Genomic DNA, 17,792 nt, shown 5'->3' on the forward strand with positions numbered 1-17,792 from the left:
CGAAACTTTCTTCAATCTAATCTAATCTAATCTATAACCTTCGTCATGTATACTGTAAAAATACTTCAAAAACTTTTCAATAAAGAATTCAATAATAATAAAATAAAAATGCACAACAATAAAAATATACAACATCTATTGATCTAAAATCTAAATTAATACTTTTCTATGACATTTGTTACTTGCATCTATTTGATTATCATGTTTATTGCTGTGAATAAATCAAAACTCACAGACTAAATATTATACATATATTAAATAGATCAAGCATTCATATACTTTTAATAGTAGAGCTGAAAATAAACAATTCACAAAAATAACAATTTACAAAGTAAATAAAAAATTTTTTATTTATAGAATTGAAATTTCTGCATTTCTTCTTAATCTCTTGTTTCTAAACAAGTTAAATTAAATTAAAGAAGAAAAATTAGAAAAAAGTAATAAAAAAGAATAGAAAAAACTAAAAAAATTGAAAGATGAAAAGAAGAAAATATAACAAATTATAAAAATGAAAAAACTATTCACATAAATATAAAATAAATAAATATAAATATATATTGGAAAAACTTATTTCAAATCAAATATGGGAATCTTTGTGTGTACACGATTTTCAAAGTTTTTGAAGTATTTTTACAATTATTTATTAAAAAAGAATAGTGTTTATTTCTTAATTTTTTATTTTCTGTATTTTTAAAAATTTTAAATTTTTTAAAAATATTACACACACACACACACATGCATATATACATACATTCTTCTTTTGATTATATTAATAACAAAATAACAAATTAATTAAACATAAACAATTAAATAAATAAATTAAACAAATAAATTAAACATTAATACAGACGCAAAGAGAAAAAAAATTTATAAAGAACATTTGAGATCGACGTAAGTAAAAGAGAAAAATTATTGAGTTACAAACAATTTACATTATGAAAAAATATATTTTAAAAATATATAAAATATATATATAAAATATTTTATAACAAAATAAAATATACGCGCGCGCGCGCGCGCGCGTGTATGTGTATGTGTGTATAAAAGAGGAGAATGAGAACTAATATAAAATATTTATAATTTTTTACTAGAAAGTATTTAGTTTAAATGTTCAGGCATTTATTTATTATTATATATCTTATATTCGAAATATTTGTGACTGGAATGGCAGCAAAAGAAATAGCTCAATCGCGGAGATATCAATGCCGGGTTTATCATGAATTCCACGCATATATGTATATTACGTCCAATCAAAATCACATTGCCGATTTAATTGCCGATAAAAGCAACGATATATAAAAGTATTGAGTTTATTCTTCACTATCTTTCTGTATTAACCATAAACTTCTTATTTTTCAATTAGTTATCATTTTTCCAATAGTAATAATCCTTTATATATATATACATATATATATATATATACATATATACACATATATTATTTCGCACGAGCACAATTAATATATTCTAAGCCGAAAATAATCCGACAAGGACCGAAACGTTACTAGATAAATAAAGCTTAACTACATATACAATTTTGCGCATTAATTACCGTGCGTGGCTCTTAATTAGCCCGCATTTACCATTTGAAATATTAGCGATTATATTATAAACATATATAATTTAATAATATAGTAACATAAGTTGTATACAGTATAGAAAAGAAATAACATGTAAAAAAATTCAAACAAAAGACACACAATAAAATAACACAAAGATTCCCATATTTGATTTGAAATAAGTTTTTCCAATATATATTTATATTATATTTATGTGAATAGTTTTTTTTGAAAAATGATAAAATTAGAGAAAAGAAATAAAAAAATATTTTTTAATTTAAAAAATTTTTAATATCTATTTATTTATCAAAAATGACGTCCCAAATTTCTAAAAAATATTAGATATACAGGGTGTCCGGTAATAGTCGCATCAATCGTCGTGTGCAGATTCCTGGGATCATTTGGAGACGATTTTTCCTCAGCGAAAATGTCGAGGGAGGTCATTATTTTTTGCATGTTTTCAATTTTTGCCATCATGTATCTTTGTAACTAAGCCTTAAATTAAAATTCTATTAAAGTAAACTCTACCTAAAATTAACTGAAGAATGTGAATTTATTATTATTTTATTTCCACAAGGCTTAGTTTGTGAAAAACCCTTTATTTTCAATCGCTTATAACTCGAAAATTATTGGTGTCTCGACATTTTTGCTAAGGAAAAATCGTCTCCAAATGATCCCAGGAATCTGCACACGACGGTTGATGCGACTATTACCGGACACCCTGTATATATTATAATAAAGACTCATGTGTGTAAACAGAAACTCTATTTATACCTATATGAGACATTACATTAAATAGATTTAAAAACAATAACATATTTAAACAATTATAATTTATTGGGAAAAGTTAAAAAAGATTAAAATAAACATTAAGAAAAATAATTAAGAAAAAATTAATATATTTTATTTTATTAATCTACGTTTTTTTGTTCAAGAAAAAAAGGAGAAAAAATTAAGGTTTTGCTCCTTCTCATATAAAAATTACATCAAAAAGTATAATTTAAATTTATTACTATCATCTTTTGATATTAAAAATTGCATATTCATTAATGTTATTATATAGTGTAATTTTAATGTATAATCTATGTATGTGTATAGCATACATTAAATTATGTAAAAAAAAAAAAAATTTGTTTTGGCACTAAAACCAGTTATATAAATCAGTTAATATATACAACATAGAGCGTTAATCATTATAATGATAACAACAGTGCAAAACATTAATCCTTCGAGAGATAATGACCAACTTTGAGATTATTTCAAATCTTCAAGAACGACGCTGGAGGTAAGCAAAGGTAAGGTAAGCAAAGAGAACTTGATGTTTATTGATCCCAAGAGGTCGCGGTTGACCAACGGTCAATGAGATACGGTCTCCCTCGTTCTCTTGCCACCCTCTGCAATGGCCTTCTTAGCGGAAGCAGGAATTGCCCTCCCACCTCCGCCTCCTACTCACTATTCTGTGATTCATACGTTCTCGGTGGTACCGATTAAGAAATCGTTTGCTATATTATATAAAGTAATAAAAAAAATTTAAGGAAAATTTATAATTTAAATTATATAAATAAATAAATAAATTTTAATTATTTCTATTTAATTAATAGTTCAATTATTTCTATTTAATTAGTTTTTAATTTTATTATACATTTACAAAATGTTATTTAACTTTAGTAATTTTTATTAAGTTATTAAAATAAAATATTATTTAAGAATTTTTAAAATATTATTTGTAATTAATAATTTGTTTATCAAATTAATAATAAAATTTCGATAATTAATGTTAAAGTAAAGTATAATTTTTTTTTGAAATATACAGAATATAGATAATATCAATTCTATGAAGACTTTTATAGCCCTCTTATAAATATATCATGGAAAAAATAGTAATTAACAAATACTCTTATTTATCAAAATTATCAGACATTTCATCTTTAAGAGTTGTTAAAATATAAAATATACATATCTTGTAAAAAATTTTCACTCTTTATTAACTTTACTTAATATATGGTCTTAAAAAAAAAAATAATAATAATTCAAAAGTGATAAACAATTGTATTTATATCAAAATGTTATGTAGGTAAATTCTAAAATATACTGTCAAAAATAATAATTTTAATTTGACTTTTTTTCAAACAATGTTTTCGAAACAACTATTACTTTCAAGATAATCGTAAAAGAATATAAGAATAAATATTCAATATAAAAGTTTATCCCACAATTTTTTTTGAAATTTATATTTTATATAGCTTGAAGTATAAGAATTGAATAGGCTCAAAAAAATTATCGTTTTCATCGTTTTATCATAACCCTATTTTGTTTTATTCATATTATCTTATTTCATTAATTACGTTTGAGCGCAGTGATTTTATTCACACATTATTATCATACGTTGCCGATGTATACATATATATAAAATGTTATAAAAAATTTTTATTATAATTTTCTTTATCTTTTTTAAAATAATTCTTCTATCTGAAATAATTATCCTCTCAAAAAGTAATTTAATTATTTTAAAAAATTATTGATTTCATAAATGATATTTTTATTTTTATCACAGAGAGAAAGAAAAAGAAAGAAATTAATATTTCAGATCTACAATATTATATGTATATTGTTATTATATATACAATACTCTATATTATAATATAATACTTCAAAAGAAACAAAGCTTTATTGGTACATTATTTATAAGATAGAAATGATTTTCTGCTTTAGAATTTATAATAAAATTGTATATATATACGTATAATCACTGTATTTAAATATGATTTTGAAAAACAAGAGCAATACTTTTCTTGAACAAATTTAGTGTTTCTACGTTATAAAAGATATTCATATAAATTTTTAAATTTGTATAAGATAATTTCTGTACACACATACACGTGTGACGAGAGAGCGAAATAATTCTTATAATCATGATGACATATATTGTAACTGTAATGATAGCGACCATAACATTAGTCAAATCATTCAATTGATTCTTTGACACATTCATATGCTCGATTGTGATTATATTTGCACCACAATCACATATCTCGACACTACAACTGACCACACGCAACACATTATAAACGAGCGTCAAGAGGATTAAACATCTCAACTTGGAAAAATCGGAGAAGGAATCTTTATGCTAAATTTAATAAAATTAAAGAGATGATACTTTATATATATTTACTTACTCTTAATGTGTGTCTATACGTGTTCTTTTTCCCTATTTCTTATTTCGATATTTGTAATAACTTTACAAGATAATAATTTATGGAAATAAATTTTATTATATTTACCAAGTATCATCATGTCGCTATTATTATTAAAATAAATGCATTGCAATATACTAGATACAGATTCCGAGGATTACACATGGTTTATACGACGCAACTGTGATTTTTTGGATGGGTAATATTTAGGTCATGAATAATATTGTACTATAAGCAACGCGCGAGGAACAAACACGCAATTTGCACTGAAGAAAGAGAACGAAGGTGAACGAACATATAATAAAAACCTAATTAATGGCACGAATCCTTATCACGATAGTGTAAGTGTAAGGACGTATACAATGCGTCGCGTCAGGCTGTCAGAAATAATGATAATGAGAAATGCAAAATAGGTCGACACGCCATTTCGTTCAATACAGAAAACGCTAATAGAAAAGATAATTTGACACTTTTTACTATTGTAAAAATACTTTGTAATCCCTATTGTTATATATTTGAATAGTTTTTCTAAATTATTTATCAAATAAAATCTGAAATATATTAGTTTCTTTCTCTTTTTCTTTCTCTGAGATAAAAATAAAAATAAAGAAATAAAATGTACATGATGAATCTGCGTAAATGTATTCCTATTTGATATCAAACAATATTTTGTGTGTATGTATGTGTGTGTAATTCGGTGTGAGATTCTCTCTTCTTGGATTTCTTACTTAAAAGAATCACATTTTAATCGTATTATTAAGTTTTTATCGAGCGTTGTTTTATATCCATAATTCTCATTAAATATAGCAGTTTTAGCACAGTTTAGGCAAGAATTCAATATAAGTATATATAAAACTATATAAATCATATGTAGATTAAATAAATATTAAATAAATTAATAAGTTTTTTGTATTAAAATCTATTTAATATTAATTCATTTCATCGTTTTTATTAGTATACATACATATGTACCTATGCTCTTACTCTTATCAATCTTTAATTTTCATGAGGAAAAGCATTTCTTTCAAGTTCCACAATATATATTACGTACAATTTTTTATTCCAATTGACGTTATTTGTTAATATCATGACTTTTGTAATAAAAATAAGTTTAAACAATAAAATAACGCCCTTTTTGTTTAATTTATTGCTTAATAAGCGCGTGCACTTATTGGCATACTCTTTTATTTCATTTTCCTTTTAAGGTATATAATAAATCTAATATTTTTTAAATCTCTTCCTTTCTCGCTCTTTCGCTTTAACTAATCAACTTGCAATGTAGATTATATGCAATATGCATTTGAGAACACTAATTTTACGAGAAGCTAATCGAGGTCAATCGGTATGAAAAGATGAAAACCCGATCGTGTAATGATAGAATCGTGCATAACCTTCAGCCCTTTTGGCAAATTAAAGAGTGATTTTATGCATATAGCTAACGATCGAAGTAACTGTATCGTAACTGCATCAAGGGTAGGGCGCACAATGAATTAAATTGGTCACACCTTCGAACCAGCGCAGCGGAAGAATGTCAACTATAATACCGCGAATGACGTGTAAGTCGAAATAAATTCATTTAAATTGATTGTATTAATAAATCTAACAAATATGTATAATTTAGGTGAGTAATAATCGAGTTTTAATTAAATTCTTTTTTAGCAATAAAAAGAAAAGAATGAGATGAACGATATATATATATATATATATATATAAAAGGTTTTGGTACAGATCAAAATTGATTTAACTAGGGATTCAGTTAGGGAAAAAGATTAAAATTCGTTATGGACATTTCGGCGTTAGATCGAGGATTGAAGAGAGAGAAAGAGAGAAAGTAACGATCCCCGCTTCCTCAGCCAAGCAAACACAATCCTTCGCGTTGCGTGCGGCCTGCTTTAAGGAGTTGATCTGGGCCAGATACACACGTCGTCGGTAATATTATACGCAGCATTCTTATAAATCACCGTCATGTCGCGCCCCTTTAAGGGTCATATAAAAAAAATCTATATTTCAGCACATTTAGTAGCACGCTACATTCGCTAACCGCAATATTAGCATTTGTATTTTTTATTACTTTTAACCCTCCATTATTTCAATTTAAATTAATTTTGCTTAATTGAAAATATTAATTATAAACATAACTCTTTTTTTAATGTGATATTAACAATGATAATAATATGTCGGAGTCGGAGGAATCGATATATTTAAAGCGTGCAAACGTTGCTGCAAATATACATATAACATATACGCATATAATAATGTTACATACCGTGTTAACGGATAAATTACAGAACAATATAAGGAAAGAGACAAGAATTAAATATAAAAAATTAAGGAATTAAAATGTAAAAAAAGAAATATATTTTATAAGGCTTTACTTTAAAATTTGTTTTTTGTTGCCTAATAGCATGAAGTAAATAATAAAATAAATAATAATAAAAGTAAATTTAATTAGCAAAATGCGTCACACAATTGTAATTACATAACATGATGAGATGTATGTAAAGGACAATCACGTTTTATGTAGACATAATTGTAATGTATATATGTCTATTGTATATAACACATGCGTACCAACAATGAGTTTATAATTAAAATTTGATTAGAATTGTAGTTTAGTTAACAAAATTGGATTGGAGTTAGTTAAAAAGTAAATCCGCGCAGTTTGCAAAATAGCAAGTTGTAGCAGAAAAATGTTGACAATGTTTATTATCAAACATAGATTGTTACTTATATAAGTATATATACATTAACAATAAGATATGTTATGTGGGTTAAACATAACATTAATTTATCACCTGTAATAAATATCTGTACAATTTTTATCCTTAAATTTTGTTATTATATAATTTTGTGAAATTTTGTTATTATAATTTTGTGAAATTTGTTATTATATGTTATTATAATATTTGCTTTGTTATTATACTTTTGTGAAATTTATACTTAAAATTTATACTTTGTTATTACAATTTTATGAAATTTGTATTTAAGAGTTAAAGTTGCACAAGAAAGGGCAATTTTTTTAGTATTTTACCATGTTATATATATATATAGCTATGATATGTGTATAGTCTGTTCAAAAAGTTTTATTTTACCTTTTTTAAGTTTTATTTGTATTTAAAATTATAATATAAATGTATTGTTAGGACTTTTAAAATTAATTTGTTACGTCGATTATGCGATTAATGGGATATTCATAATTAAATATAGAAGAAAGTTTATTGTGCAGGTCACTGGAAATCTGTCAAATATCTTTCAATTATATTTATTTAAATTTAAAGATTTTTTAAACCACTGAATATGATGTCAAAATTGATTCATTCAAAATAGCAAAATTAATATAGTGAATGTATAAAATAAAAAATACAAATAAAAAATTAAACTTAAAGAGGTCTCTTTGAATAATATCATACACAAGAAATAATAAACAATAAAGAGCCAGTTCGTAAGCGCAAAATTATTATTATTATTATTAATCAAATAAAAAAGGCAGATTTTTTATTAGTTTAGCTATTTTAAATTCGTCAATTTTAATATCAGATCTGTGTATATTTAGTGATTTAAAAAACTCTTAAGTTGGAATAAATATAATTAAAAAATATTTGATATATATTCGCAATCACCTAATTTGTAACTTTCCCGCAAAAGAGATTTACTCCTGAGTATCTTATCGATTATAATCAATACAACAAACTTTTAGAATTAAAAGTGCTGACAATATATTTAATTTTAATAGCGATAAAATTTTCTCCTAACACGTTATATATTGTAGCTGTATAATAATACATTAAAATGACTATTTTTAATCGCAAATTTCTCAAAATTTTGATATGATAAAGTAATTTAATCATAATTTTATATATATTCAACGTCAAAAAATTACATAATTGTCTATTTCTTTGTATTAAAAAAAAAATTATTTTTCGTTGTGTTATTGATGTAGTTAGCTCTCTAATACGGTAAAAAGCAAAAGAAGATTCAATACCTCTTTCTCTTTCTCTCTCCCTCCCCCCGCCCCCCCCTCTCTCTCTCTCTCTCTTTCCCTCTTACTTTTTTATTATTAAGTCAAACTATACGTACTGTATAGAAAAAATATATGTATGTTTCTGAAAAATATATCTTTCTATATGATATCTACCTTTATTTTAACATATCATCTAATTAATATAATATTATATAATATTATTATTATTATTATTATAGAACATATATAATAATAATAATAATAATGTAATAATATTCTATATAAGTAATATATATGTATATACATATATAAAATTAATACTTATATTGATTAATATTGCTAATATTATATATTATTACTTTTAACATTTAGAAAATCAAATACATTTTAAAAGTTAGATATTCAACAAATATTTGTATTTTTATGAAAATGTTTTTGCACACTATGAATAAAAGGAAAGAAAACGTAAGAATATTCGCATATAAGTGCGATGAGAGAAGTCGATCGTCCTTTAAAGTAGACGTGTTTACAACGTCAGTCAAGTTCACGAGTATAGAGGTCGATCAGCCCATGTTTAATTCGGGTGTTATTAATATTCTCACTATTTATATATACGTATTTATGTATATTTTTGTCTCAAGACAAATTATCACTGGGTGTGTACCATGTAATGACCAGCCATTCTATGTATAATCATTTGTGATGAAAATACATTATATATTATATTATCTATTTAATTTTTTTACTTTGAGGTAAACAATAAGAAACATACAAATTTCAATAAATTATACTCGTCAAAAAAATTATCGCAACACGTAATTAATATCAAAATTTAGCATAAATTCAAATAAGCGTATCTCCGCGAAAAACTATCGTATTTCAAAAATTTTTTTTTGTTTTAAAGGGTAAAGTCTCTACTTTAAGGAACTTTCGTTCGATTTTGATTCTGCCGAAGACGAGGCAGAAATATACAATTTTATATACGAACACATATATCCCTGCCCCAACACACACACACACACACACACACACACACGATGGGCAAAATCTGACCAGCAACCTCCCCGTAGTGCCCATCGGGTAATGCTAATGTTGGCGGTAATTAAATATATAGGCAAAAATGCATAGGTAACTTTGATATGCTGTAACTTCGCGAAAAAAAATCGTACGGTATTCAATTTTTTTTTAAATTTGTAGAGAAAAGTCCATATTTTACGATAGTTATGATGATATTTGCGAAAAAAATTTAGTACACTCCATAGAGTTCGTCAAACAATGCAATTTTTTGAAAAAAAAAAAACACGTCCCTCCTTTTAAAGGGATGGAGAAAAGGGGAGAGAATAAAATCAAAATCAAACGAAAGTTCCTTAAAGTAGAGACTTTACCCTTTAAAACAAAAAAAAAATTTGTGAAATACGACAATTTTTCGCGGAGATACGCTTATTTGAATTTGTGCTAAATTTTGATATTAATTACGTGTTGCGATAATTTTTTTGACGAGTGTATTTTAAATTTAATTTCAATTTCCACATAAATGCATATTCTTCGATTTTTTTTCTCTATGATTTTTGTTTTCTTCTTCAATAATTTATTGCTATTATTGACGAAAGTCTATTTCTATTATTACCTTGAAAGTCTTGTAGCTGGACACTACGTAGGAGGCACCGTCTTCGAGCTCATCGAGGCTGAGCTTCCGATCACCGTCCATCGAAAAGATATGACGTGCACCTCTCGGTAGATCCATCCGAAGGGACAATCTGTCCAGTAAGGCTTCCAAAGAACCAATGTCGCGCCCAGGTTTGAATCTAAATATTCAAAATTTTTCTGAATTAAATACAAAGTAATAATCTCAAAGCTATTAGAATATCTTTTTAAAATATTTTAGTTCATTGATTTTTATAATTCTTTACTCTTTTAAATTAACCTCAGAATTTTAACACAGTATATAGGAGACACACTATTAATTTATTTAGTACATATTATATGTCACATGCTTTTAATTTCAATATTTCTACAAAATTTCGGCAATTTTACAAAAAGGCAAATTTTTAAAATAAAAAGGTCGATTTTACAAAAACACCTGCAATATATATATATATAATATATAATATATAAATGCATTTTTAATATATCAGTACAATGCATTTGCTCTTTTTGGGGGGGTTCTTAATAAATAAATAACTTTAAATAAATAACTCCTCATAGAAAAATTTTGAAAATTCTATTATTAATGTAATCTAATTTATATAAATCTAATTAAATCTAATATATTGTTTACATTTTTATAATAAAACAAAGTAACTTTATTTCAAAACAAATTGCCTTATAGTAGTAATGTTTTTTTTCTGATTTTAATAAATAAAGTAGATTTTATTTATATAATAGATATTTTATTTCTTCTCATTATTTCGTGTTTAATCACCATGAGGTACAATAAATACTTTAATATACTCATGGCTATAGAAAAATGTCAATGAAAACATGACTGAAAAATAAGAAATCTCGAAAACAAAGCATTTTCGGAAATTTCTTGCCAAAGGAAAAAATTACATGCGCGCGCACATATATACATATATGGGTGTGTGTGTATGTGTGTGTGTAAAATGATTTAGTATTTATAATGTATAAATTACATATGTATGTAATTTTACTTCAATCTATAAAAGATTTGACACTTTAAAGACTATGTAAATAATTATTGAATATATTATTTTATATGTTTATCGAAATGAAATTTGTAGAATATAGAGAAGAGAAATAAAAATAAATTAAATATACATCTTTACATCTTGTTATGTTTTCTTGTTAGGTTAAAAACAGATTAAAAATGTTATATGCTACAAACTTAATATATATAATAAATAATTAATAATTTATATTAACAGATTGACACAATAAAATTATTCTACGTATCCCTCTCTTTCAATATATGTACTCTCTCTCTTTCTCAAACAATCCTTTTCAGACTGCGATAATTGAGTTAGAGTGGACTTGGTTAAAAGATTAAAATTATGCTCACCGGAACTCGATGCCAGGAAAATAAGGATCGCCATTTTTGTAAAAGGTGACTCTTCTCGCACGCCAGTAGCCGAGGTTGTTGTATCTCGCGGCTTGTAACTCGTGCCGGCTCTTGGGTCGGCTCGACTGTTCCGACTGCTCCGGAGGCGGCATGCGGGGACTGGAGGGTCTGCTCTGCCTCCAGAAGCCGGCCATGCCGCCTCCACCCCCACCCTCGCCATCAACCGACACACCCCCGATCTCTTCTTGCATCGTCATTCCACCCTCCACTACGATTCCACCCTCCACTGCGATTCCACCCTCTTCATCCCCTTCTTCGTCCTCTTCTATTACGACCTCTTCTTCCTCCACTTCCTCATCCTCTTCCTCGTCCTCCTCGTCGTCCTCCACCGGCATCGCTGACGCTAATGTGGGCGTCGCGACGTTCGCGGCGGCGCCGCTCTTCGGTGAGTTTTCGCGAATCCGCGCTTTTTCTTGCTCTTCTTTTCTCATCGAATCTAAATCAAACGGTTAAACAGTTGTTTGAAATAACCAAATTTTTCTTTGTTTTATCTGTATTATTATATATAATCACTTGACTGTTTAGGTCCAGAGACAATTCTAGATTACGATATTATGTCCCCTTTGAAACCCTACAATTTTTATATGGAACAATTTTTCCCAAAAATGTTTTATTTTTAAGATAATCGACTGTATCACTTAAAATGAGAAACACCCTGTATACATATATATTGATAATATATAAACAATGTTTTCAGCAATTATTTATTTAATAAATTGTTTCTTTATCATATTGCAAAATTGTCAGCTAATATTTCGTACAGCCAAAATTAATATCAAATTTTTCGTCAAAAGATACTTGAAGAAAATGGTAAAAGAATTAGGAATATCCGTACACAAGGGAAAGAAATTTAGATCGACAACTTAACTAGTGTGTTTCTATCGCGAAAAATTCTAATTGTAAGAATATGTCTACTGAAAATATACACGTGCACGCGTGCGAGCATGTATATATATTGTATATAGTATACATAATATACGTTGCAATATTACTGTATATGTATATATAGTATACATATAGGCGAAGAAGAATCCTACTTACAATTAGAAGAGGAAATAATATTAATTTAAGCGAGCAAATTGTATTTAAATTTAAATAAATTTTGTCTACAAACTTGAAATAATAATTAGTGGTCAAACCACCAATCCCGCCCCTTTTTTTTGCGTATGTCTACGCATGTAGTATGACATAATTTTAAGAGCGATCTCATTAAACGATTTCTCACCTAATACGTTCTTCGATCTTGTCACGGTGACTGTATCACCAATCCCGTTGTTATCACCGTTACCGTCACCCTCGTTATCACCTTTATTCTGCCCCGGCCCCGGACTATCAGCACGCAAACTCGATTGATTTTCAATCTCGATCATCCGCAAGGTGAGGTGTCTTACTTGGCCTGAGCTCTTACGATTTTGCAGAAAAATGTGCAGATTCGCGTGTTGGATAGAAGGAAATTGGCTTATTGAATTGATGAATTCTGTGAACCTGTCGTAATTTTGCAATGCAATGAAAAATGTAGTAAAATACTGAAAGAGAATTCCGTCCTCTCCGATTTTGCCGAAACTTTACGATATTGTATGTAGTTTTGTGCGTAAAATACGAATCTGTAAATTAAAATTGTCGCTCTCAAGTAAGGGGGGACGAATTTTAATTTATAGAAGTTTCGTGTTTCACGCACAAAAATATATAATATTGTAATGTTTCGGCAAAATCAAAAAGGACGGAGCTCTCTTTCAATATTACCAAAAATATATTGTAATGCTGAAAATTAAAAACTAAAAGTTGTGCAATTAAGAATTAAAATTTAACGAATATAATGAATTAAAGAAATGGAAAATAAACGTAGATATCGGATTATCAACACAATGTAAATTATTATAAAAATAAAATAACTTTTGCTTTTGTATTCCTGGCACATAAGTATTAAATATAAATACGCAATAATCGGCGCATACTCTAATTGCTCGAAAAATGATATATGTATAATATCATAAGTATAAGTGTGAAGCGCACGTGTCTTTAAAAATTTCAAGATTCTTTACATGGAAATACAAATGGTGAAAATACTATTTAAGTAATCAGTCAATTATGTGTTGCGTGATGAGAGAGACCGAAGGGATATTCCCGATCGATCACTTGTTTTTATTTCGCAACTGCAGCTCTCACTGCAGGTCCATCGATCAACAGTTCGACCTGTGTGTATATGTATGTATACATATATGCATATTTTGTCCGCTTTCATAATTCCACTCCTTTAAACAAACTTTTCTTTGTTATACATATCATACATATTATACATATATAGCATCAATGGAAACATAGAAAGACCATATAACTTTAGACTGTATTTTTGTAATCCTGAATGGGAGTTTTAAAAATTATTACGGAGTCGTTGGGTTATATTTGCTCTCAAAAGTTTTGGTTTTATGAAATACTTTTTAAAATAAATCTCTTTCAATCATCAAATATTAGATATCGCGACAAAACGACATAATATTTTCATAAAAGTAGTTTTTTAATTAGTGGCGGATTAGTTTTTCATTAAACGCACGGATATTAGTATATCTTATTTATTGTGCAAAAGATTAAATTACGTCTAGAGGTCTCAAAGTGCCAAAATCACTGACTTTAGTTTTTCAGCAATTCTTTATGTTACAATAAATTGTTATGGAAAAGTAGAAAATATATTAGAAAATTTATATAATACAATAACATTCCACTTATTATGAATCTAAACCATATTGCTTATGACTTATACCTTTTGAATAATCGAATTCCGCAAGATTTTCGTGACTAACTATCTCTCATTAGTCCCTGTATGCACAAGACAGCAAGAAACATCGTGCGTGACCACACACCACACCTCTCTTAAATGCAAAATAGTGTCGACTGTTTTTCGCGTTGATTTATGCGCTCGTTTGTCACCTCATTTCCTCTGTGTTATTTAGCAACTTTCTGTCATTTCAACTAAGAAAAGTAATAAATCTAAATGGCGAACAACAACAGCGATCACACAAAACTGCGGCGTATATAGTATATATATATATATATATATATATATATATATATATATATATATATATATATAATATTCTCATTTCAAATCAGTTTATGCAAGAAAGATTTTAATTTATGCAAGAGAAGGGAAGAATATATATTTCGTTTTACTAAAAAATATTAATAAATAGTAATTTTTACATTTTATAACAGAGAGAGAGAGAGAGAGAGAGAGTTAACATATTTACCCCCCACCCCCTTTGCAATATATTAACTATAATTTATTGTTAAAAATATGAAAATATTTATCATGTGATTAATTTATTTCTTATTTCAATTTATTTTTATAATTCCCCTGTAAGAAATGTTTTTACAATTTTATGATCTGTCATATAATGTGTCATTAATGTATAATATGATTTATACGCTCACATATTCACACACATACAATCTCAATTTTTTTTTAAACATGAGAATTTAAGATACTTTAAGAAACTTTTTAATTACCTTAAAAGACGCGCCTATAATTTTATTGTTTCGTAAGAAACTTCGTAAGAAACTTTGTTTGTTGTATAAAAGTGTTATATATATTTGCATTAATAAACATTTACATTACAAATTTATAGAACGTTAAATTATTTCTATCTCGTCTTCCTGTACTAAATTAACGTCTTTGATCTAAACGCATTAATCATATAAAATCTCCTGATATTTTTCCTTCTTATTTTATTTCTTTCTAAGAAATTACTTAGCGATATTAATATTCCATGCAAAAATGTGGTATAACGAGCAAAATGGTCTTAATAATAAATAATTTTTAATGTCTCAAAAATATGAATATAGCTTATATTTCTATTTAAAGTAATTATTAATATAAATTTTACACTGAAAAACTATCAATTATTTATATAAATTTAGATATTATACATATATACATATATACATATATTTAAATGTTTTTTTAATAGATAATTTAAATCCGTTATATATTATCTCTATTAAAAAATATATTAATATATATATAATATCTAAATTTATATAAATAATTGATAGTTTTTCAGTGTAAAATTTATATTAATAATAATAAAAATACAATTGTAATTTTAAAAAATTGTTATGTGTGTGTGTGTGTGTGTGTATAATATAAATATGCATATATAACAATTTTTCAAAATTACAATTGTATTTTTCAAGTTAATTAAATTACCTCACACTTGATATATATGAAAAAAATATAATATATTTTTAAATTATTTAAATTATTTAAATTATTTAAAATTATTTTAAATTTTTTAAATTAATAAAAAAATACTTCTAATGTTTGTATGTGTGTGTGTGTGTAATCCAATATAAAAATCTTTAAAATCAAAATAATAAATTATAAATTAATTATAAAGTAATTATATATTAATATAATTTGTTTTCTATAGTGTTATTTTTATTGTGTTTTCCGATATCTGTGCATTCTCGCGTTCTGTGATTCTTAAATTTCAACATTGCAATATTTAATCGTTTATGATTTGATGATATTCCTTTTACATTGAACAATTATCAATTATTTCTTCTTAAAATTATACATTCTATTTTTTTAAAACAAAAACGAACCTATTCATTAATATTAATTCAAAGAATAAAATATGCTCAGATCACAAAGAATTAAATTCCAGTATAAGAAAAAGGTCTAGTCATCTAATTTGTTATTTGTGAGTTGTATTAAAATATAAAACTGAAGCTAACAATAAGAAGATATTTGGATACTTATTAAAACTTACGATGTAACATCCGTTAAATCTTCAAGAAGCAGAGCAAATATCACCACCTAGAAAAACAATTAAAAACAATTATTTATTAAAATGGAGTAATTTTTTTATGACAAAATTGTTTTATTATCTGATTTACAAATATATAAAAAAGGATTCTCGCAGATCATATTTGCCTTTTTCACATTTGAGCAAATTATTTTTTCTTCTCTTTTTCTTATAATTGTAAGCAATGTTTAAATAATCTTAAATTTCTTATCTTTTAACAATAATAAAATTATTTTAAATTTATATCAAAAAATCATTATTTGAATTTATAAATTTTTATTAGAAATATGTGCATTTCACATAGCATTAAGAAAAGAATTGGAAAGTGTCAAGATGGAAAAAATGTATATCGCAAAGTCAATAATAATTATTTTAATTAATAAAAATGACTTTGGAATTATATATATTTAAATTTAAATTTTTACGAAAAAATAATTCTTAAGAATTAGATAAAGCTAACTAAAAATAATTAATATAAATATAGAATATAAAAATAATTAAATAATAAATATGCATATATATTATGAAAAAAAAATGTTCGTTTAATAAATATTCTAAATTTCTCGCACTCACTTGATTTGGTTCGTTAACCGACACCATGAAAATAAAGTATCCACCAAGTAAGGATCCTAAAGTTGATTAAAGTTCACTGACACTATATGCTGCAATCATTGATGATCGCGATCGACATTAATTTCACGGCATATCTTGCGACGGTCATATTACATATGCGAGCGAATCGCGGTCGAATTGCCTTAGCGTTGAAATTCAATCGGCTACGATCACGACAGTATACATATTCATGCGTCCTTCGACGATGGCGTCCCGACGTCGAGTGGCCGGTGGCCGCGCAACTTCGGCGCCGCCGACAACCGGCAACCGTCGATGTCCTCTCTCACCGTCTCCATCGTCGCTCTTCCCTCTTCGTCTTTGTCGCGGTTCACGGCGTCGATGTCCGTGTCAGTGAACGCGGAACTTGTTGCACTGGACTTAAATTTCAGAAAGACATATATATTAAATGCAACATCTATTATATATACATATAATTAATATCATGTATTCTACTGCTACCATATTCTTATACTGAATTCGGCATTTTACAATTACATGTACATTATATCGTAATATCTAAATATTTCAGCATGATAGTAAATTTAAAAGATCCAAATTTTTTACACGTATATAATTATAAAT

The 17,792-nt window shown here is 26.5% G+C and overlaps 1 protein-coding gene across 2 annotated transcripts in view; it reads right to left on the reverse strand.

Moving 5' to 3' along the window:
* Window positions 1-17,792, reverse strand: part of Dcx-emap (Doublecortin-domain-containing echinoderm-microtubule-associated protein) — a 34,545-nt gene that overhangs the window by 15,320 nt on the left and 1,433 nt on the right. For both annotated transcript variants that reach the window (XM_083053011.1, XM_083053010.1), the window contains exons 2-6: window positions 17,172-17,587; window positions 16,563-16,609; window positions 13,019-13,278; window positions 11,734-12,229; window positions 10,342-10,519 (exon numbers count right to left, since the gene is read on the reverse strand). In XM_083053011.1, coding sequence (XP_082909137.1) covers window positions 10,342-10,519; window positions 11,734-12,229; window positions 13,019-13,278; window positions 16,563-16,609; window positions 17,172-17,198 — 1,008 coding nt within the window. In that variant the 5' untranslated portion in view covers window positions 17,199-17,587. The remainder of the gene's footprint in view (window positions 1-10,341; window positions 10,520-11,733; window positions 12,230-13,018; window positions 13,279-16,562; window positions 16,610-17,171; window positions 17,588-17,792) is intronic.

This window comes from Prenolepis imparis, unplaced genomic scaffold, assembly GCF_030444845.1.
Source record: "Prenolepis imparis isolate NDT839.2.m4 unplaced genomic scaffold, iyPreImpa1.0 SCAF_13, whole genome shotgun sequence".
Lineage (NCBI taxonomy): Eukaryota > Metazoa > Arthropoda > Insecta > Hymenoptera > Formicidae > Prenolepis > Prenolepis imparis.